At 48.5% G+C, this 23,343-nt stretch overlaps 7 protein-coding genes across 7 annotated transcripts; 3 read left to right on the top strand and 4 right to left on the bottom strand.

The window, feature by feature from the left end:
* Nucleotides 1-1,381: 1,381 nt before the first annotated feature.
* On the bottom strand, nt 1,382-3,363 carry H6S33_005644 (uncharacterized protein; the record flags this gene model as incomplete). Its single annotated transcript, XM_044837012.1, has 4 exons — nt 1,382-2,573; nt 2,641-2,935; nt 3,015-3,125; nt 3,219-3,363. The coding sequence occupies 4 exons, from the start codon at nt 3,361-3,363 to the stop codon at nt 1,382-1,384; spliced, it is 1,743 nt and encodes a 580-aa protein (XP_044698953.1).
* A 4,947-nt stretch (nt 3,364-8,310) lies between these two features.
* Nucleotides 8,311-9,782, top strand: H6S33_005643 (uncharacterized protein; the record flags this gene model as incomplete). The annotated part of the gene is made up of 3 exons (XM_044837011.1): nt 8,311-8,437; nt 8,510-8,947; nt 9,022-9,782. 3 exons carry the CDS (start codon nt 8,311-8,313, stop codon nt 9,780-9,782), a joined length of 1,326 nt encoding a protein of 441 aa, XP_044698952.1.
* Nucleotides 9,783-10,330: 548 nt separating this feature from the next.
* Nucleotides 10,331-10,552, bottom strand: H6S33_005642 (uncharacterized protein; the record flags this gene model as incomplete). Its single annotated transcript, XM_044837010.1, has 1 exon — nt 10,331-10,552. One exon carries the CDS (start codon nt 10,550-10,552, stop codon nt 10,331-10,333), a length of 222 nt encoding a protein of 73 aa, XP_044698951.1.
* A 1,068-nt stretch (nt 10,553-11,620) lies between these two features.
* Nucleotides 11,621-12,633, top strand: H6S33_005641 (uncharacterized protein; the record flags this gene model as incomplete). The annotated part of the gene is made up of 2 exons (XM_044837009.1): nt 11,621-12,102; nt 12,180-12,633. 2 exons carry the CDS (start codon nt 11,621-11,623, stop codon nt 12,631-12,633), a joined length of 936 nt encoding a protein of 311 aa, XP_044698950.1.
* Nucleotides 12,634-13,412: 779 nt separating this feature from the next.
* H6S33_005640 (uncharacterized protein) lies at nt 13,413-14,093 on the bottom strand (the record flags this gene model as incomplete). Its single annotated transcript, XM_044837008.1, has 1 exon — nt 13,413-14,093. The coding sequence occupies one exon, from the start codon at nt 14,091-14,093 to the stop codon at nt 13,413-13,415; it is 681 nt and encodes a 226-aa protein (XP_044698949.1).
* Nucleotides 14,094-17,352: 3,259 nt separating this feature from the next.
* Nucleotides 17,353-17,778, bottom strand: H6S33_005639 (uncharacterized protein; the record flags this gene model as incomplete). Its single annotated transcript, XM_044837007.1, has 4 exons — nt 17,353-17,361; nt 17,438-17,522; nt 17,589-17,695; nt 17,764-17,778. The coding sequence occupies 4 exons, from the start codon at nt 17,776-17,778 to the stop codon at nt 17,353-17,355; spliced, it is 216 nt and encodes a 71-aa protein (XP_044698948.1).
* Nucleotides 17,779-18,820: 1,042 nt separating this feature from the next.
* H6S33_005638 (uncharacterized protein) lies at nt 18,821-20,526 on the top strand (the record flags this gene model as incomplete). Its single annotated transcript, XM_044837006.1, has 2 exons — nt 18,821-19,876; nt 19,933-20,526. 2 exons carry the CDS (start codon nt 18,821-18,823, stop codon nt 20,524-20,526), a joined length of 1,650 nt encoding a protein of 549 aa, XP_044698947.1.
* Between the last annotated feature and the right edge of the window lie 2,817 nt (nt 20,527-23,343).

Below are 23,343 nucleotides of genomic sequence, written 5' to 3'. Positions count from 1 at the left end.
ATCCTCATCAGTTATATATCTCCATATGCATTTCTAGGATTTCTTGTTTCTGTCAGAAAATGTTCCAAAGTGAAAATAGAAGAGAGAGAGAAAAGCTTACGAACGAGCCACAAGTAAATGGTGGTAAAACTATGTTTTCGATAAATTAAAATAAAAAGTTACTTTCTGTTTTCAGTTGCGGGGGTGGGAAGCCAGTTTCAAGTAAATGAATTATTCGAGGTTTATTATTTAGTCGCCGGACCACGCGATGAGCTGTTTGTGCCATTCACCACAATTGCTCCCCGACAGCTTTGTATGCGCACTCTGTTGCCAAGAGTCATTAAAATACATGTAGTTAGTCGCCCCTGATAGCGAGTGACCGCCCATGAAGGAAATAGCTCCTAGGCACACATCTATAGAATACAGATAACTATTCCGACAAACGTCCAGACCCACTATCCCCCAAAGTAACCACCGAGAAGCCGGTCCCCCCTAGGTCCAATCCAACGGCAAAACACCTACTAAGCCTCCTATGCCACCAGACTGGGGAAGTTTATCATGTTTTTTTGGTCCGGCCTCCCCCATTAATTGGCTTGGATTGGGTCTCCCCGCTTACTTTTTATAGGCTGTATCGTACGGGGTGGCAGTATATGCTTAAGGATAGAAGCCGGGCCGAGAACCTCACCGTATCACTAGTTGCGCCTGCATGAGAATTTGGCACCGGACTGGCGGTGGTGGTCGCTGGATGGCTAGTAAGATTGATATGATGTAGGTTGCAGCAAGTATAGAATGTACCAGCACGCAAACCCATCTATCCATCCAACTGGATGATGATCTCCCGTTCACCTACAACGACAGTGTAACAAAGAGAAACACAATCCCAACGAACCCACTTCCCCACACCGGCCCAACATCCCACTCCCAGACTCCGCGTCGTGTTTAAACTTTGTGCCCACCTGTACGAATCCGCCTGCCCGCACACCTACAATCTCCCTCACATACGTTACTGCGAGCCTACCGTCAAATCCCACTCACTCAATTCTGGGGGCACGAAGCATCCGGAAGCAAGGTCCCCTACGGAGCAATGACGACTTCTCGGTTTCACGGAGGAGATGTGTGCTAGGTTTGTAAATATGGCCGGAGAGAGAAAACAAAAACTCTATTCTTACACGGCAATGCATGACGATGTATCCTCAATTTCGAATGTTGGGTAAAGGCAAAATAGAACTAATTAATGCAAGCACAAACATTCCATCGCGGGAAGGGACAAAAAACAGAAAGAAGCAAGCTTAAAACCCAGTATACAAAGTTCCAAGTCCAAGAAAGGGACACCCAAAACACAGACACAACAAAAAACAATCACATATCGTACCCTCCTCTCTGTCTCTCTCTCTAGTTCTATCTAGTGTTTGTGCTTAAAGTCCCCATGATAGCAATCGACCCCTGCAGTCTCAAAGCTGTCCTTTGCGAGCTCATGCAAGCTCCTGCCCATCCACGGGTATTCCCTTACTTGGCTCACCAGCATTCCACCCTCCTCAACCTCCTCCATGGTGACGGCCCTGTCGACCCCTTTCTCCTTGAGCTCCTCCGTCACGGCGTCAACATCAATCTCGAGGAAGTCCTTGATGAAGTTTCCAACATCCGTGTTCTCGTGGTTTCCGTGCAGCCTCTCGGACCCCTTGCTTCCGTAGATGTTCACGTCGACGCCAGAGTGCCCATGGGTGCTCCACCCGACCTGGGCACGCCGGGAGATGATGTCTGCGAGAACCCAGGCGGCGCCAGACTTGGCGGCCTTGAGCGCCTCGATCTCCTCGTCGGAGGCGTCGTGGATGCCGAGTCCCTCCGCGAGGATGGTATCCTTGACGAACTCATCTTCGGAAGAGCTGGATCCGCTGTAGCTGGCGTATTTGGCGGCGAGGTACTCGGAAGAGGATGAGGCATTGGCAAGGACCTCAGGGTACCAGAGGTACTCAGGGTAGCTGGCGTGGAGCTGTCTAGCGAGCGCCAGACCACCGGTCTCGTGGTCACTGGTAGCAACGAGGACGCTGGGGTTCTTTGCGTTTTCAACAAATTTGAGGACCCTGTTGAAGGCCTTGTCGTAACCTAGCACCTCCCGCACCTGTGCAGCTGGATCGTTACCATGGCCGGCATGGTCAATTCTGCTGCCTTCGACCATGAGGAAGAAACCCTTGTCGCTGTCCTTGGTGGCCTCCTCTAGCACCCTCAATGCAACCTCCGTCATCTCGTCGAGACTGGGGTACTCCTCGTCCTTGCGGTCAATCTCAAAAGGAATGTCGGTTGACGCAAACAGTCCGAGAAGCGGAAGCTTGACCTTCTTACCCTTCTCAAGGGAGTCGAAACCCTTACGGCCAGACACATACTGGAAGCCAAATTTCTTCTGGGCCTCCGTGACGAGATCCCGGTCATCCTTACGGCAAGATCCTTCGGTGCTGTTGGGAAGGAAGTGGCAAGCACCACCACCCATCATCAGATCCACAACGCGTCCAAGAGGATAGTCGCCGAGCTGTTGCTCCGCAATACGGTCCTCCTCCATACGCATGTTGACATGGGCAGAGAAACAAGCAGGTGTAGCACTATATCGAAAAACATCAGCTCCAGTTGCAATCCAAGCTCCGGGTGATGTTGAAGGGGTGTCCATACTCAGTAAGCCTAGTGGTGACCACCAATCCAGTCATGTAACCCGCCTTCTTTGCAGCCTCCAAAACAGTTCCACAAGGCGATCCATCTGGTAGCACAGAGATCGCGCCATTGTAACTCTTGATACCGCACGAGAATGCGGTCGCTCCGGCGGCCGAGTCGGTCACCAAGCTGTTTGTAGAGCGGGTCCTGCTGGTCCCGATAAGGTGTTTATCGAGCGTAAGGGTGTTGTCCCATGAGAGCCCATCTGTGAGCTGGCGGTACTCGCGCGTGAGGGCGAGTGACGTCGGTCCCATACCTATATATCAACCGCATTAATACGAGACCTAACCCTACCCCCTCCCTCCCCCCTCCTCAAATGAAGACGGAGAACCTACCATCGGAGACCATAAACACTATGTTTCTCTTCCCCGAAGGCGGGAACTTGTCGAGCCCACTGCCCGGTGCAGTGTCTGCGTGAACCCACATCACCGCAATGACGACGATACCTGCAATTAACGTTAGCTAGCTAACCCCTCCCCCCCTCTACAATCTCCACCCCCCCATAACCATAACCATAACCGGGACTGTAGTAAACTTACCAACAGTGGCCACAGCGGCCCAAACACCCAGCCCGATCTGCATCCAGCCCTGCCATTTGCAGCGCTCCTGGTGCTTGCGGGTCCGCTGGCCGCCGAGCAGCGCGTCTTCGGGGCTATGGCCGTCGTCTGACATTTTCTCTGACATTTTCTCTATATGTATTTATCGTTTGTATGTGCTGTTATGGGGTGTAAGAGAGAGAGAGAGAGACGGAGATAGTGAGATAGTGAGGAGAGTAAGTGTGTGTGAGAGAGGTATGGCTGGTGCTCTAACTGCTACGCAACAACGCAGGATGAGGTGGTGGGCCGTATCGGGTTGGCTGGGTGCGAGTCTGCGAGTCTGCCGGGTAGAAAGGGACTAAGGGTCAGCGAGGTGCGGCTTCGTTCAGGGGTTGTTGGCGCGGGTTGGCTGGGGGGTGCTCGCGTGCTCAATCAGGGTAGAGGACTAGAGGAGAGTGAGTACCTGAGCAGAAGAGAAAATTCTCGTGAGAGCGGAGGGGGATTGGTGGGTTTGGGGGAAGTGGTTTTTGTTTTTTTGTGTTCTCGTGCTACGGCTCAGTTTGTTTCGTTTCGGGGAGAGCACAGAGTTGGGTTACTTGAAACTTGGGATAGGAATACAGTGTTGTAGATACAAGTACATAGGTTTTTAGATCTCAACTCTCTTTACAGAACACATTGTACCAGTATCCATGACAGACATAAGTTACAGCCGCAATCAAAGACTCGCTATCAAAAAGCCAATTTCTGTTTCTGCAGACGTATGTACTCGACAGATCACGATCACGAATGCAATATCACGTAGCACCAATACTAATAGCGATAACAATTACAACCCAACCCCCGATAATGACAAATCCCATTAAGCCCGCCGAACTGCAAAACTGCACCACCGTCTTTTCTTTTCTTCAAAAAAAGTAAACCTCCACCTAGCTAGAGTAGGAGGCTCGATCTCTCCTCGCAACCTAATCTCCCAGATCGATATTAGAAAGAGACCATGGCCCCATCTCATACCCCACACTATCACACTATCGACGTGGTGAACAGACGTTATTTAATCTCCCCCCTCCCCCCACCATATGGAAATTATAATTATGGAGTAGGCACTATGCGATTGTTGTAAAGCACCCACCCACCCACGCATGCGGCCGGCAAGCCACCACAACTGCTATCTCCATATATTTAATGAAGGCAGCGTTTCACGGGGAGGGTATGTAATGAGGCTTGAGTGTACGTGTGTGTGTGTGCCAGTGCTCAATTGCAATAGTATGGCATATATTGCAATTGAAATCTAAAATGCAATAACGCCAGTTTACCGTTTTACCCATGAAAGATGGCATGATCCGACTACCTACGCTGCGCTGGGTGGCCGTAGGTGGGGAATGTGTAGATTGCGAGCTGACCTCTACTCTACTCTGCTCTACTCCAAACAGATATTGTAGATGCCGTTGTTGCAGTTAGATGTTTTCTTTCCGGATTCCGTCTCTGGCGAGTGACGGGCTGTGATGCCACGCTAGCTAGCAGCAGCAATCTCTACCCTCCCTTCGAGGGGGAAACAAGCACCATCACCCCCTCCCTCTCTAGATCTCTCCCTCTTCTAGAGAACATAGAAGCTTCCTCGGCTTCTCGCAGCCGAACCTGCCATCATGCCCTAATCTACCACCCCCCCCCCCCCCCCCCACCACCACTCTAGCTCCCCAAAAGCAGCATAGCACACCATGGCATCGTATGCACGGTTGACAGCCCGCCAGCTTCCATCGGTACCGACTAAACCACTATCCTATCCTCTACTCTACCTACTCGAGAGTAGATAGAGGATATTTAAAGCATCGTCATTTCCTCCCGTGCTCCCGTGCCTTCTCCCAAGCGTGCTCTACCGTTATATATGGGTTAGCTACTCTACTCTACCGTATCCGAGGACCAGCAGGCTAGCTAAGCTACGAGCATCAACCCCTAAAACCGGAAGCCGAGGCACAGGAGCCGGATCCCGACGAGCTTAAAAGCGACCCCCCCCTTGTCGGGGATCCGATATGGAGGGTGTGCTATGCCGGACAGAGATAGACGAAGGGAGGTACGGTTAAGCGGGACCGTTTTATTTGGTTTAGTTATTTTTGTTTTTGGCTGCTTTGTTTTTATAATTTAGGTTAGGGTTTGAGCGATGATGTAGTTAGAGCAGCTGAATAGAGTGCTCTATGTAAGGGTCCAGTAAGGGTCCAGTATCTACAATCCGGAGGTCGGTTGGATAGGTAGGGGGCCTTGCTCGTATGATATATATAGAGCGCTCAGTAGTGCTATCTCCAGCTAACCACTACTCTAGCTCTGCTGAGGTTCTAGAGCAGTGGGTTCAGGTGATCTGGCGCTGTCTTTCGGCGGATTAACGAAGAAAGCGGAAAGACAAACTCCAGAGGGCCATAGCAGAGGAGGGAAGGGGGTCTTGAAAATAGACATAGACCTCGTAACGTCCGGTTTAGTACCCGATATTTGGCCTCGAAGCACTAGATCCAGAGGCGCAAATACGCGTATCTAGAGTACCTAGCTGGGTGTAGAGTAATACAGAACCCAACCCGGATGATGACGATGATGTGTGGGAAGGTTAAACGATGGATTGAATCTGAGCCGAATCTCACTTCTCTCACTCTCACGCTCTCTAACTTTGGGATTATTGACCACGAGGGTGTGCTGCCTGCCAATCTATCTGTCAAATCGCCTATCCAGGGCCTATCCAGGGCACACACATACACAGCTAGAAAAACCTACTCCACCTAGAGAGTATGTAATTTCGCGGCGCCCTCGGTTTTGGTCTATGTATGATGCTATTTATGGCCGGGCGGCGGACACACACTAAAGCAAGCGAGAGATCCGACTTGACTGAAGCAGCACTGTGATCTTTTTTCAATTTCCCGAGGGGGGGCGGACTTTATCCGATTTGAACCTTCTGTTAATTCTGTATGGGAGATAGGGTAGAAATGCATCTCACAGCTGCTGCGGGAGCCCCGGACCGTCAACAAAAGTCAGTTGAATTCAATTCAGGCAGGGTCCGCCCCGAGCGAGGGTTGTTGCCGTATGTAGATTAGGTTGTTAGGCTGTTGATGTTGTTTAACCAACGGACCAACCAGACAGGACCCAACTAAAAAAGTAACTGCCTGATTAGAGTAGACAGCTGCTCCCAGGATGTTGTTGCTCCACAAACGCTGTGCTTGCTAGCAGCTAGCTGGAGGGAAAACCCCGGAGTAACGGTGTCCCGGAATTCGGATCGGGTGGAAAGGGAGGGTTTGTATTGTACGGTTGCGGTTTCTCGAATATTCCCTTCTCGTGGGTATTTTCGTCCACCGCGAGACGAGAGAGCTAGAAAGAGAGAGAGGGCTGTGCGGGCAAATCAGGTGAGGTGAGGTCAGTCAGTGTTGGGTGAGGTTGAGAGGCGAATCTCTATTTCTTTGCTTTGCCTGTGTTACCGAGCAGATGGAGATGGCCTATTACTGCACTTTTGAGGTCATCGTGGATCAGTCAGGGAGATAGGCAGTTATCGTAATTGCACTTTTGTCGATACTTGCACTTTTGCCCCCCAGGCACCTCTACGGTACCTACCTATCTACATCACACACACTCTCTCTCATGTAGGTACCTACATTCCTGCCTTCTCTCCCCTCTCGGCGGCCGTTAGGGACGGACGAATGCTCTTGCCCATATGGATGATTCTCGCTGCACCGCACATAAGACATGTCAAAGTTGCACAGAGGGAAGGGGTGGGCTTCTGATCCGCGTTGGGAAATGCGATGCATGGGTAGATTCCCATTGGATGCGGTGCGGCCAATGAGGTGCGCGCAGGCTGTTTTACTACTATTCCTACTTGCCTAGAGTAGAGTACTGCACTCACATACATGATGCTGTATGTAGGGACGTTACTGTAGGACATGGGGGAGCTCTTTCACCACGACTACGACCACCACCAGTGCACCACCTGGACCTCCTCGCATCATGATGTTTGGTCTGGATTGGGGCGGTAGGTAGGGATTGTGTAGATAGAGAGTGAGGGGCGGTTTTGGTTCACGCTTTGGTATTTCAATTCAAGACTTTTTTTTTTTTGTGGGCTCCTTCCCCCTTCCTTCTAGTCTGTGTGGGCAATCATGAGGAAACAAGTGCTAGCTTCCCATTCTCTGCCCTCCCCACACAGTCCTTTTTAATACCCACCCATTCATTCCTGGCCTAGCTAGGTGTCTATTCTGGAGATTCCTTTTTTTTCCTATTCTTATCCCAATCTCTAGTTCACGCTCATTTCGCAGGACGTTGACGCCCAGCAGCTACTACCTACTACTCTACAGTTGTACCGGGTAGGAATTGACGGATTGATTGATTGCTATCGATACTATCAAGATCAGCAATACATCCTCCTTCGTTTCCCACAAACACCCCTGCTAGCCAGCTGCTCTACCTAGCCAGTTCCTGTCTCTATTCTGGCTCTTCTGCCTGTGACCTTTTTTCCCTTTCCTTTTTCTGTGCAGTTCGGCCACCCTCCTTCCCCCAAAACCAAGAGACCAAGACTATCATTTCCCCCCGCCTCACCTTCTGAATCCTGTTCCTATTCCCTATTCTCACCCCCCCAAGACCCCCTTTCGCGACAAGCGTGCGTACGTAGTGTGTTTTTCGGGCCTGGTTATCTGTGTCTAGCACTGCTTGCTCTTGCTTGACCTCTCATACGAGAGACGGACCAGGCGGCTGCATTCGGTTGCATCTTTCCATAAAGTTTACATTCCCGCCCTCTCGTCCTTTTCTTTCCCTTCCTTCCTCTCTTCCTCTCTCCTCCTCTCCTGCTTACCTGTCTCTCAACACCCTCCTCCTCCTCCTCCTCTTCTCCTCCCCCCCTTCAGTCGAGATCCGTTCGTTCGTTTACGCTCGCTGTTTGCCCTCTCTCTATCGTCTGTCGTTCTAATCCCAATCCCACTCTCGTTTTTTTTTATTATATCTATTTATTAAATATATTTCTTTTTTGATTAACTATCACTCGGTGTTTTTGGTTACTTTTTTGACCGTCCGAGGATAGATCTATACTATACTATATACCCACCCCACCAAATACAACACCCCCGATAACAATTAAATAATGGTCCAACTCTTCAACACCCTCGTCCTCACGGCCGCCGTCCTCGGCACCGCCGCCTACGCCCAAATCACCGCCGAGTGCGGCGTCGGCCTCGGAAGCTGTCCTTCCGACAAGCCCTGCTGCTCCCGTACGTTCTCCCCCACTCCTCCATGACCGTACCCCAATTCCCCCCATAAACTAACACTCAATGGCACCCCAGAATACGGCGTCTGCGGAGTCGGAGCCTACTGCCTCGGCGGGTGCGACCCCAAGCACTCGGCCACCATCGACTCGTGCGCGCCCGCACCCATGTGCAAGAACATCGACAGCACCTTCAGCAACCTGGACCGCATCGCCGACAAGACAAAGTACCTCGGCGACTCGACCAAGGCGGACTGGGTTGCGGACGGCGAGCCTACCATCTACGACAACCAGCTGCTGCTGACGATGGCGCCCGAGACTGTAGGAACAGTCCTAGCAAGTACGACGTATGTGTGGTATGGAAAGATCTCGGCGACGCTCAAGACGAGCAGGGGAAAGGGCGTGGTGTCGGCGTTTATCTTGTTGAGTGATATGAAGGACGAGATTGACTATGAGTGGATTGGTGTGGATCTGGATACGGCGCAGACAAACTTTTACTGGCAGGGGGTGCCGAATTGTGAGTATTTTCTCTTTTCCGGGGTTGTGTTTTGGTTTGCCGTGGAGGTGGAATGAGTTGCTGATATGGCGCAGACACAAATGGTGGGAACATCACTCTCTCGGAGGATACCTACAACAACTTCCACACCTACGAGATCGACTGGACCCCCGACACCGTCACCTGGTCCGTCGACGGCCAGGTCGGCCGTGTGCTCAAGAAATCCGACACCTACAATTCTACCACCAAGCAGTACAACTACCCCCAGACCCCCGCGCGCGTGCAGCTCTCTCTCTGGCCCGGTGGTCTTGCTTCCAACGCCCCCGGTACCATTGCTTGGGCCGGTGGTGAGATTGACTGGGACTCACAAGACATCAAGGACAACGGCTACTACTACGTGACCTTCAAGGAGGTCAAGATCGAGTGCTACGACCCCCCATCCGACGCGCAGAAGGACGGCAGCGGCTCCGTCTCCTACATCTACGACGACGCCGCCGGCTATGAGAGCAACGTCGTTATGACTGACAAGGGCACCGTCATGAAGAGCTTCCTCGGCACCGGCAAGAACATGACCGCCGCACTCCCGGCCTCAAAGACCAGCAGCGGGGCGTCGCCAAGCGCAACGGATGTCGAGACCATCCCCGGATTGACCGGTGCCGGTACCGGCGCGAACGGATTGAGGGGTGAGGAGGACAGCAGCACCACCACTGGGTCGGCGTCGAGCAGCAGCGAGACGGCTGCGAGTGGGTCGTCGGACTTTGTGCAGCAGCAACAGGGGTCCGGAGCGGATAGCGTTAGGATCGGTGGTGTGGTGACCCTTATCGCCGCTGTTTTCGTCGGCGCTGTTGCTTTGTAGACGGATGGCGTGTGCGTAGTAGTAGTAGGGGTGGATTATTGCGGGGGTGCCGTGTGTTTTATAACTCGCTTTTTTTTTCTATTGTCCATTTTTTTTTTATTGCCCGTCGTACGTGCGTGCTTCCTCCGGGGGTGGTTGGTGGTGTGAAGAGAGTGAGTGGCGGCGAAAGGACTGATATTAGTCCCCTTTCCCCGCCTCCTCTCCCCGCCCCGTACCCTCCCGGGACTGTAATCTTTAGTTTTTGTGCATTGTGTGTTTCTTGATGGCTGCTTTTGTATTGTATTGCACTCTTGGCCGTTGCTGTGTTTTTTTATGGGTAGAAAGAAGGACTGACGCTTATGTCATGTTGTTTATTGCTGTACGGTACCTAGCTGATAGGAAAACTTAAGAAGGATAAGAAGAGAAAGAAAGAGGGGCTGGTTACTACATGTAGCTGCTCTATTATATCATTATATCATAGCCTCGGGTTGCCATTGGCTGGAGTGTCGAGTGATGTTTCGTGAGGCGTTGATCCTGGTCTTTGTCATGGGAGTGTAGAGTGTTAGGGGTTAGTGTAGGTAGGGGTGCTTAATTTCTGTCTGCGGGGGCGGGGAGATGGACTGAAGGTAGGAGGGAGTTTGGGGGTTATCGTGCGATGAGAACTGGCGCTTGATATCGTCTGTCTGCGATGGTGCTACTGCTACTGCTACTACTGCTGCTGCTGCTGCTGCTGCTGCTGCTGCTGCTGCTGCTGCTGCTACTACTACTGCTACTATTACGGCGGCTGTCATCCAACCGCTGGGGTGGAATGATGCCCGCAACGAAGCTACACAGCCCAGCTTAGTAGTAGGTGGTGTCAACAATAGTATACAATCAACTGCCCAACTGCCCAGTCCCCCAATCCCCCCATCCCCCAGCACCCCCAATCCTCCAATCCTCCAATCCTCCAATCCTCCAATTCTATAGCCAGTCTAAGAGCAGTAACCGTTCAATCCCGAACCAATTAACTCCGAACCCCAATCCCGCACACCCGAGACCGCGATAGATAGATGGATCCCCTTTATCCACCCAACTACATGTACTAAACGAGATCAGGATGATCAGATCATGCAATATTAACATTAACGTTATCTACCCACCTACCTACTTGAACCAAGCAGTTAACTACAAGCAGCTAATTATTTGGAAATTGGAACCAAACGTCCTAGCTGACTAGGCCTGTTTGAGACAATCCCTCGGTCGCTAATATTTCAGACGAAGGGGTCCCTATTAAACTGCCTGCCACTACTGATAAAACAAGCATCGCCCCCGGGCCCTGGCCATGGATGGAAATAAGATTTCGCAGCTAGCTAGGCGGGCTCTGTCAATACCAACCTACCATTGACTCACCAGGCCTCACCCGCCGCCCGAACACACCCTACTGGCCAACAAAGCACATGGATCCACAGCCAATCACGTCCAGGAGCCTACTAGAAAAAACTACTCTGGGAAGGGGCCAACTATTATCGCCGCTGCCAAGGCGCCGGATGCGGTGCGGATCAAGCTTATTTTATTAATAATACGGCGCAGTGTGGTACAGACGCATATGGTGGCTCAGTTGGAGAAAGCACTGGCATGGTTGAGTTAGGGGTTGATCGAGAGGGGACTGAAAATAGATAGGAGAGAATTAACAGGAAGAAAGAAATAGGAAAGAGGAAATAAGGAGGGAGGGGGGAGGGGGGGTGAAAGGGTGTATAAGAAGACAGAGTACCGCCGTGATACTTTCCAGGTCCAGCGGCGCTTCTTCTTCTTCACAGCATATCACCATTATCTATTAGAATTAGCAACAGTCGTAATACCAGTCCCTCCCTTCACCCACAATGCGCTTCTCCCAGACCGCCCTCCTCGCGCTCGCCATCGGCCTCACGCACGCCACCATCTCCCTCAACAGCACCCTCGAGCTCGACGGCGAATTCTACTGGAACGCCATCATCCTCCCCAGCGCGCCGCTGAGCGCCTCCTGCACGGCCGCCTGGGCAACCCCCATCCCCTGCTCCGACTGGCTGCTCAAGTTACAAGGCGCCAGCAGCCTCAGCGAGTCCGAGGTGTTCACGCAGCCCGTGCTCTCCGAGCTCTGCACCGCCGACTGTATCGCGGGGCTCGAGTCGTGGCGCGACGATCTCCGCGATGCGTGCAGCGACGAGGACACCGCCGCGGCTAGCACAGTCGACCTGACGCGGTCGACGGCGGCGGCGACGCAGTGGGAGGGGAGTGAGCGGGGACAGTTCTTCCTAGGTAGCTTCTTGAACGAGAGTGTGTACATGGTTGAGTATTTGTACTATGCGGCGTGTCTTAAGGATCTGTTAGTATACCCTTCCCTTCCCTCTCTCCACCCTCCATCTAGAAGCATAAAACTAACAACCCCCACCCCACCAACAGACCCACAGACACATTCTGCTACCTCCTCCCCTCCACGGACCCGTTCAACTCCCCCAACGAGAACATCACAAACACCACCTCGCCCACCTCCGATGAGGCAAAGGCATACTGCAACAGCAGCTGCACCACGCAGCAAAACCTGTGGATGCTCGACATCGTCGCGCCCACCGTCGCGGAGGCCGACTTTTCGGACTTGGCCAACGCCACCATGCTCTGCCCCGGGCTGGATACTAGTAAGTATCCGTTCCTCGCGGAGATAAACGGGGGGAACACTACCTCCGGCTCGAATGGCAGCGGGAGTGGAAGTGGGAGTAGCAGCGGCAGTGGAAGTGGAAGTGCCAGTGGGAATAGCACAGAGGAGGGCGCGGCGGTGATGCTGAGGGGTGGGAGCGCGCTTGTGTGGGGTGTTGCGGCGGTGGTGGGCGCTGTGGTGGCGGGGTTTAGTGGGTTGTAGATAGATGTGTTTTTGTGTTTTGTAGATAGCTGTGTTTGTGTTTTGGGGTACGTCTTTAGAATCGAATAATGATGTGGGGAACAATATGGCCGAGTGAGAACCTGTGATTGAAGCTAAGATAAGGTTGCATTAGCCTTTAGCTAGCGTGCACTTAAAGACTGGGGGCTTATTGTATTCTCAGAGCTCCTGTAGCTGGATATCTATTCAACAAAAGCAATATTGTGCATCAAAGTGGGTTTCTTGGCAACGCCTCTTAAGATTGACATGTAAATTACACAAAGGGAGCAAGTTGAATTAATAATCAACGATCAACAAAAAAAAAAAAAAAGAGAAAAATCGAGGTACATACAAATACTATTATGTGTATACAGCGAAAGCTTGCTATAACGGTACCTTCTATAAGGGTAATCTCTCTATAACGGTAGCACTTCACGGTCCTTTTTGCCCGGATTTCAGCACAATCACCTCTTATATAAGGGTAATCTCTCTATAACGGTACCAAATTCCGGTCCCGAGCGTACCGTTATAGAAAGCTTTCGCTGTAGGTAGTTACATTATTCAGTCCCTTCATATCGGCCTGTCATTAGACCCCACCTCCCCCACATGCATACCATCTCGCAATAAAAAGTCAAAAAATTAAAAAGTGAAGAAAAAAGAAGAAAAGGGGAAAAATAGCAACCAAGTCCGTTACAAGTAAAGTTGTCCACAATAAATGCGGTAGCAAATAGATTATACCAGATATCCAAAGGTCCATTGTAATCCATATAGTTGACTAAGCATTAGTAGGTAGGCTGAAAATAACCCCAATCTGCCGACCATTGAGGTTGAATATAGTTGTAGTTGCGTAAATCCTGTGTATAATATGGTGCTGTAGTGCCACCATTCAAATCCGGTAGAGATCCAAAGCTCACAACCATCATCGGCTTGCCTTGTTGGGCAGGCCCTTCATAGAACTTCCATTGTGAGTATGGTAAAGCTTGAAACGAGAGGAGCCCCCTCTCTTCAAGCGCATGCTGTGTGGGCTGGTATTCTTTTGCTTCCGGGTTGAAGCAGTGCGTTGTTCCCACCCGCACTGGAGCCGTTATTTCCAGTGGCTGAGGAGAGGTAGAGCTAGTGACGGCGATCATTGACTCTCCAATAGTAGGGGTGCGGTTTGCAGCCTCAAGCATACTCAGATGCCTTTTAGCAGCCTTCTTCCTCTCACGCTCCTGGATCTCAGGCCATATACGCCTCTGAAACTCCTCTGGCGAAACGTAATAAGTGGTTCCATCATATTCCACGGGTCCCGCACCCACTCCGGATCCCGTCTGTACCAGCTGAGCGGGTATGGTGGGTATGGGTATAGGCAGTCCTGCCGGATCGATGATCAGCGGCGGGAATCCTGCTACTGCTTCGGCGCCATAGCCATATGGTGTAGATTTCGCTTCGTTCCAGAGCTCTCCTCCGTCGCCGAAAGGCATATACCTACACCAATCACAGACGGACGGGTGCCCGCAGGGACTGCCTTGCCTAACGTGTTTCTGTCTCAGATTAACTACCATACATCGATGCCCTGGCCCTTTGGCACGATGACAGAGATGGGTGAGATAATATATGAAGGTGTTGCAGGGCGAGATATGGTGGGAAACATCGTATTGACACATTTCTTCTCTTTAGTGTGCTCGTGCCTGTGCTTATTTGTGAGAGTATGCTGCTGTGGGTGAGGGTAGTTGCAGACAGTGAAATTTTAGCTGGGATGGGGGAGGGTGGAAGATGTAGAGGAGAAAGGGTTCTTCTTCTTTTTCTTCTTCTTCTACTGCTGTGCTGCTGATGATGCTTGTTCTTCTTTGAAGAGTACTAATAATTCGCAGTAGTTCCTGTTAGGATATAGAGTAAAATAGAGATTATGGGTGAGCTTGCTCGAAAGTCTGCAGGCAGGTACGGTATTTTTGAGGGAATTATTGATGTGTGTGTGCCCTGATGTGATGTACAAGGCAAAACAGGGCAGAGCAAGGAAGAATAGGTAGCAGCAGCTAGGTAACGTGCATTCTATGTATCCCGATCCATCTCCATAGAATCGTACACGTGAGGGAAACTGCAGGTTGTAAGCCGATTTGCTGGCAGAATTGTATTCGACGAACGCACGCAATAAATGTGGCTTTCCGTTAACTGGCTAGAAAAGAATTGTATTTATTGCGCTGTCTCCGGTCCCAGACGGGCGGAAATCCTCCCATGGATGGATGGACGGACGCTGCTACTGCTGACTGGCTGACTGACTATACTATGCCCCACGGGATCCCTATAATTTGATCTTGAGATCGATCCAAGAGCAGTGACCGGCGTGGAGAATACCACATATGGCGGCTTAAGAATTATATGATCGCCGAAGAAGAAGAATTCAGATCTCCTTGCTGGTTGGCCATATAGTCCATGCGGATGAACGAAGATGGGAAAGGTAATGCAGGAAACCTTCTTGCCTGTTTTCTATCCACCTCCCACTACTCTAGTTAGTCTAGATCTGCCGAGGAGGACGAAGTGGGGAAATGGAGGTTCATAGAGAGTATCTACTGGTTTATGTATTAGTTAACTTTCGGATGAACGCTTCTGCGTCCTATTCGTAATCTGGGCCTGATGGGATGATATGAGAATGTACTCTAGAACTTAAAAAAGAAAAAAGAGTGGCATATTTATGCATTCAACCATGGGATAGGGAAGGATATGTAGGAGGGAGAAAAGAAAAAAAAGAAAGAGCAGAGTTCCCAGATGTGTTAGAAGCCGTGGTCTTAGTCGATGAGGTTAGTCCAGGGTCTGGCCGAATCCCTGGCTTGAATACATGTAGCTCTCATCTCAATTGTTTGGCAGGTGGGTGCATATTTGAGCATGTCTTACACACGGCCAACGGCAATGTGTGTGCCCCGAGTGATAAATTGTGATAGGCGTACGCCCGAGTTAGTCAGCACTCCCAACGCTCTGACATATGCTTGTTTTGACCTCACTCCATCGTCTCCTGGCCCCCTAACATACACGCGATGCAGAAGAAAGAACAGAATAAACCAAAACGTGTGAAGAAACCGTACGACATCAAGAAGGCGGATCTTGATCTTGCTGGATATAGAAAAGAGCTAGATGATCGATCACCCGCGCATCTTTTCCAACGGGCAATAACTTCTCTGCGCGCATCTCGGCAGTTCCATCTGTATCTGTTACTTCAAGCTATCGCTGCTTTCTTCGGGTACGGACAGTTTGTGTTCTGCATAGGTTCGTCTAACTCTTATTTATATTTAGCATCTACCACTCGGGAGTAGTAGGCTTGAAGTGTATACTTGTCGCGTTGAGGAAAAGTCGAACGACTACTAAATGAACGGAAACCAGGAATCTTATGGATGTGCTATGTGAATACTGGGACCAGAAAAGACGGGGAAAAGAGCGCATATTCGGTCTTTAATAAAAACGTCGAAGCGTATGATTTCAAACTATTTCAAAAAAAAAACTTTTTACAAACGCTGATATGAGGATTTAGTATTGATGGAGCTACAAATCTGGAATATCTTGATCGGGAGATCAGAAGACAAATTTATTGAAGAGTTTTTACCTATAACAATAATATCCTATTATCTGTGAAGCACAATATGGGCACAAGTACATACAATCCACGGGAATGGGTTTTAAAGGTTCTGGCAAAATGTATTCAAGATTGAACGAACTGTGCATAGCGCGGACCGCCAGCCGTGACGTGACAGGACAGTTAAAAACCTAAATTATTACACTCGCATCAATCAGATTACGTTGTAGGCGTCTAACTGTGGCGTCCATGTTCCGGACCCTAGACCAGCTGAAAGGGCTAGCTACTCGTAGTTTTTTGACGTTTCCGGACGCGACCACTATTGCATGCCATACAAAAGATAGCCTTGGCGGGTTTTTTCTGTGTATGCAATAGCAGTTGCGTCCGGAAACGCTGTGAAATTGCGAGTAGTGTCTTGTGTCACCCTGACCTTCGGCTCCAGGCAATTGAACAAAAATCCCATAGGTCACAAACAACTAGAAACTGGAATCTGCTACAAGAAATACGGCCGTCCCGTGGAAGAGATTGATTAGAACGGGACTAGGGCTAGACACTGCCCAAGTTTGTATGCTTCATCAATTCTCAGTCTCAACTCTGAGTTTAGGATTAATTGATTTGATCTAGTTACACGTATACATATACCTTCTACGCTATAAATTAGTGACCCCGCCATGTATCAGGAAAGCGAAAATTTGACAAGTTTCAAACGACTTCAAAGTCGATCTGAGCTGCAAGGTTCAACTACAATAAGTTGAATCCGAATGGCCACCACCATCGGGTTCGTTAGCCATGACGCAGCTCAACCGGATAGAAATGTGATTCCTTCCCTTGGCAAAACGACAGAAAATTCGAGTTGGCAGTAAGCAGCCCAATAGTTGCCGTACTAATTGAATGAAGGGCTGCATATCAAAATTGGGGGCTAGGATATGAAACGAACCTGGATCACGAAATTGTTACATAGTATTGTGATGTTTTTTTGTGACACAAGTGAGAACCTCTTCAGTGTTCATGATATCATGAATGGCTTTGATAGCAAATAATTCATCAATTGTTCAAGTATCTAGACCTAGAACCCTAGGACCTAAATTGATATCGAGATATATGAAATCAGTTATTCTGAAAAACTATACGAGTTCTACGAAACAGTTATGTGAGTATAAACGGTTCGTGATAACCAATTAAACGGTCTAGTTAGGGATATTTGCCATTAGTGCGCCGCATTCCCTAGCTAATGCACGGATAGCCACGATTATCCCAACTTACCGCCATCACTGTCGACATGTCTCCGTACTCACGGACTGGAGATACCGCTGCCGCTGCCATACTGGTCATTGCAGACCTGAGAGAACTAGAGGAAGACCGAGATTATTATTGAGCTAGTAAGGAAGATCATATGTAAGTTGGCCGAACCCACCTTCCCGCAAGCCCGGATGTCAAAATTGAACGGCTGGATATGTCCGTTTGCACGGTTCTAATCCAACGAGTATGTAATGACAAATGTGACGAATAGGGAGGGGGAGGCTGAGTTACAATGCAAACTCCCGTTAGCTGGGAGGGGTTCTTTGTTCTCCAAGAAAGTACATACCAACATGCAGCACGTGCATTCCCACTTTATCGCACCCAATGGATCCACGGAAAGGGCCTCAATGTGGATAGAATACTTAGGGCTCATATTGTGTTATTCAATGCCACTCAAAGTGTGCCTGGGGATAACGTGGCGACACTCTAATCAGTTAAGTGCCTGCATGAGCTGTAAGTTGCATAATCAGTAGCAGTAACAATTATTTTCTCCCACACCAGCACCGTGCACTAATGGTTCTTTCACCCTAGTGATGATACTCTGGTAACAGGCGTTACAATAATATCATTGATATTTGTGATATTGATAACTGATGACGAAAAAGAGATCGATCTATACTGCATGACGTTATTGAACCATCTCTGGTAGGTTTGCACTATGATAGAGATCCACGATCGATACCCACGCTTCCGGTACTACAGGGGCGATTTGATCTGTGACTTAAAACACATATACTTGCCAAATGTAACCAAGCCACCTCTAAATCGACCATCTTCCAATATTTGATATTGCTTTCTTTTTAGGTGTGCTGCAACTGCCCGAAAGTCCATCTGCTTGCACCCTAATCTTTCCCTCTAGTGTGCAGGCTTGTAGTAGCATTTCATCCTACCCTAATTGTACCTGTATGTGCGTCCATAAACCACAAGACCTTTTCTCTCCACCGCCCAAGTTAAAAAAAATTCATTTCATTTTTATTTTTTATTTTTATTTTACTTAAGTTCTCTAGAGACCTTTGTCGATGGCTCATTCTAAAAAGATCTAGCCAATAGTGTAGAACAGAGTTGCCTACATAGCCTCAGCAACTATAATACTCACTCCTCCAGGTCAGTCTGTCATCTACACATCTTATCTGCTCTGATTCTGCAGTGATGTTCGTTTCCGTTCGAGAGCTGGCAAAGCAAATTGTTCTGAGTTGGCAAGAAGAGAGCAGCTGACTCTTAATAAGAAGCTTCGATTCCCCTCTTAAATAGCAAGAGGGGTAAGAGCTTGACGCTCTAGTGTATTCAAAAAAACACTCAATATCAAGATCGATATCTATATCCAGCTATTTCACTCACATCACAAATATGACTACCTCCAGCTCCTACGGCCCAATGATCAAGTACGAAATGGATACCGTCGAGGGAGCCCTCCCTACCATGCCGGACTGGGAGTTCGATGATTCAGAAGGTTCTTCCTGCGCCGTCTGCGGTTTTCGGCCCGCCCTCTCTGCCTCGCTAGGTATAGGATTGGGATCGCAATACTGTCCGCAGCATATAGTCAATAATACACACCATGATGGTGGGTTTCATAACCACCTATATAACCCCAACTCCACACAGGCTTTTCTTGAACCGCGAATACCTTATCAATACCAGACCAACCAAATACTTCAACCCTCTTCTTCAACTTCTTGCAGCCAATACGACGACTACAAGATGCCCCCACACCCAATATCTCTTGTTTCAGAGTACGGACCCAACATCACCGCTTCAAAGCCGGTCGATGTAGAAGAGGAATATATTCAACTTCCAGCGTCTTTGTGTGGACCACACCAAGTTCAAAATAATCCTTCGAAGGAGGCTTATTTCCCACCAAATAACTTCGTTTTAACATCGTCGTCGTCTTCTATTCCTAGCTTCCTTTCCATATCCTTTGACAGTCCCATTTCAACACCATATCAGTCACCCACTAAACAGGAGGAGGAATATCCCGAAACCAGTACTACGGAAGTATACGAGTCAAGCATGGTAACTGAACAGCCATCTGCTGTCGATGACTTTATGTCCCAGGACACCGAGATCGATGAAGACCCCCAAGATCTCGATTTGGGAGAGATGGAGGATAGTAGAAACCTCCAAGAGGGTAGTCAGGCCCTTCACAAGGGTACAGAATCCGAATTGAACAGCTTTAGGAAGCAATTCTTGGATGTCACACCAGTCGTCCCCATTTACAGCGACACTGATACTGATAAAACTGCGCCATACGCTGTTTTAATTCACCGCGCCCTCATGAGCTCTCCTGAAAAGAAGATGGTACTTGCAGACATATACGACTACTTCAGAGAGAAGATACCACGGTTCAAGAGAGTCAAGGGCCGTGGGTGGATGAATTCGATTCGACACAATCTATCAATGAATGGGGTAGGCACACAATTTCAATTTCTTTATGAGAGTTTATTTTTCTAATTATACAATAGGCATTTCTAAAACAGGATCGCCCACCGGATGATCCAGGGAAAGGGTACATATGGGTTCTGTCCGACGAAGCAATCAAAGGCGGCGTCAAATCGACAACGCGGTACAGAAAGAGTCCTCCAGGGAGTAAAAAGAGAATAGCAGATGAAATGTTTCCGAGGAGTGGTGCGGGGAGGCGCCGGCGTAAGTCGACAAGGAAATGGACCACCCAGACAGTAAAGAATCGCTCGGGGGATGGACAGCCACTGTGTGAAGAGGAAACGACAGTTTCACAAACACCTGTTTTTCATTATGAGAATGTAGCATCGCCTGATGGAGTCGAGGATCAAATGATGGACTATGGTCTAGCTAGTGAACAGCACTCAGACATTCACAACGCCCTCAACCACGACTACTTTGAACCCATCCCAATCAAGGATTACTCCAATTGCTATACTAGCTTCCCTCACCCTGGGATGTCAAGCAGATTGTATATTCCTGAGAGCGAGGATGATTTATGTCTCGAGGGTACTTCACATGGATTTGATGACCAATTTCGTGATCAGTATGCGCTGGTAACTGACTCTCATGTAACTGGTTGCCAGGGCACTAATTAATTGGTACTGTTTTTTTCTTTCTTTCTCTTTTTCCAGCTTTTATCTGCGCTTTGATTTCATTTTCTGTCTTTCTATCTTTGATTACCATCTTTTTCCCATTGGGAGGTTATCTTTTGACTGTTCAACACTGATTAAGACTGTTTTAGACCGACTGCTGTACCCCCTTATGATTACTTATTTACTCCCCTGGGCTTATGGTTTTGACTGTTGATATTACTATCTTTCATTGCAAGATTTTGCGTCTCTTGTCTTTTGATATGGGGCTATTTCTTTCTTCTATCTACTTGATCTAGCATGTACCTGTCAAGGCCTACTCCAAACATGACAAGATGGCTCATGGATGGTGAAAGTGAACAGTATTGAGTGTAATGTCAACTGATTCTTATTGGGCAGGAAATTATCTCTAAATAAATGTGTCCTTGAAGAAACAGTGTTTGATATAATGGATCATATGTACTCTGCTATGCGATTAACAGAAAGTATTTTAAGAGCATTTCTTCTCTTTCGGGCCTCCTATAACCTATAACTAAGTTTTTATCCTCTCCTACTATTACTTTTAATTATAGTACCTCCTATAGTACCTATTTCCAGTCGTTCTAGATCAAGCATCAAAGATGTTTTATGCACCAGGGTAACTACATGTACTAAATGGTAGTTTCGCACAAGGAAACGTTAACATTAATAAGACTGTTGATATTGAGAGACCAGATCAACCCAAAGATCATCATTCTTATGAACTCTCGCCCGGCAAACGATTCCCCTGCAGCTAATATTATAGAAGCCTTGGTGATAGTAATGAGGTCAAAGCGCCATCTGTAAAGTGCATAAAATCGTAGCCGCTGTAAACTCGAGACCGGATCTCGATCTTACACGCGTACGGGAGCCCAAGCACCTGCGTTATACGTTGACATCCAGTCTCCAGCTTTCCCGGGTATACATATCACTTTGACTGTTGCGTGTGCAGTGCGTCAATTTGCTCCCGTCAATTGCAGCTATGCTTATGAAATGAAACCGTGCTGACGGCAGGGAGGTGCGGAGAGGAAGAAATCTCTCTCTATCTCTCTCTCTCTCTCTCAACCACTCTCCAAGTAGCAACAGCGGCACGTGATTTTATTAATGTCTCAATATTCTGCCAAGGCATGTGGTATAAAAAACACCGCTCCATTGCAATTGAGATTGAGTCTGATTGACTGACATATACAGAGTAGACAAGAAATCCTGCTCATTCCTAGCTGCATTTGAATGCACACATATGTACCTACAACCAACTAGCCTTGCGGCGTCAAAAGCCCGCCGGTCGATATCCTAGCTAGCTTGGAAACTTTCCCTTAGGATAGACGTCCGATGTTTTGTCAGGCTCCTCAAAAAAAAAAAAAAAAAAAGCGAGAAAAGCGAGAAAAAAGCGAAAATGCGAAAAAGGGAAAAAAGGAAAAAGAGGGGATAGAGGGGGAGGGGAAAGAGCTGCGTGTACGTATTTATGGCTTAGCCAAAAGCCCCTATCAAATCCTGATCCAAAAGTGTGCCTGAAACTCTATGTAGAAGATGATGATGCAGCTACACGATTTGTTGCATCTGGATCAAGGTAGGGTGGAGAAGAGAGGGGAGGGGGGGATCGGAGAAGGTGCCCGTTACAAGAGCATATTATCTTGGTCTTGTGAACTGCATGGTAGGGTGTCACAAATTTATAATACGCTGGATAGCTACCGCGACTATATTACGTGCAATTGTTATTATTTGCTTGTTATTACTATTGTGGATTCAATTGAGCGGTTCAGCCTCTGGGTAACATATTAGCAATCTATATCAGACCTCGACTATACATTGTTGTCTTGTGGGGATCCCGCCGGAAACGCGAACTGCGGCGCGGCCCGCCTTGTGAGATCAGATCAGATTGAACATAGGTGCAGCGAGACCGTCACAAACAATCACTCGATTCGTTTATTGAATCTAACAAGGTTTCCTGGGACCCGGAATCTTTTAAGAGATGCGCATGTGAGATATATGTGTGCCTATTAGATTCGGGGAACATTCACCTCAATATCAATATCGATCGTCTGGAGATCTGATCTAATTACTTAATTTCCTCCGGAGATTTTCCGTGCTCTTTGGGCTTTGAGAGGGGGGAATATAGCACGTGGATCGGGAGGTTTGTATGTAGGGATAAGTTTGTCAAGAATTAGAATACTTCCCTTATAAGCTTTCGATCTCCGTATTAGGTCCGGCAGATGTGGTCATTAATTATGACAGGATACGACGTACGGTTCACTGAGACGAATCTAAGCCTTAACTGGCATCTTTGCCAATACTTAGATGCATATATCGTCTTTCAATATTTTAATTCTGCATATGTACGTGTTGGATCGGTACTCCTGACGTTTTTCTGGGGATCCTTTGAATGTTAATTGGTGACCACATTTAAAGCTATGAACACAACCCGGTTGCTTTTAATTTTAATTTTATGCGGACCTATTCGGTGGATCCATGGACTCACTCGCCCCCCACCCGTCCCCATCAAGCCCTCTCTGCATGCACGCCCCACACAACGGAGTGTCCGCGAGTTCTTCCCTATTTTATGAAAATTATCCTTTGGCTATTAATAGTGGGGCGCCGCATATTGGATACCCATGGTCCATTTTAATATATGATTTTTTTTCTCTCTTAGCCACTAGACAATATTAATCAACCCTTTAAAGTCAATGACCTCAATTTGGGGGATAAATATTGATAAATATTATTATTTAGATACTGAAAGGGAAAACGGTTCGTCTTCAGCTTATTCGTTTCGGAAACGGGATGCCTGAGTGTTGCCCCCGCAAT

Source organism: Morchella sextelata (genome assembly GCF_020137385.1).
Source record: "Morchella sextelata strain SCLS chromosome Unknown scls_2, whole genome shotgun sequence".
Taxonomy (NCBI): Eukaryota; Fungi; Ascomycota; class Pezizomycetes; order Pezizales; family Morchellaceae; genus Morchella; species Morchella sextelata.
Note: the sequence above shows the minus strand (reverse complement) of the source record. Positions and strands in the feature narration are given on the sequence as shown.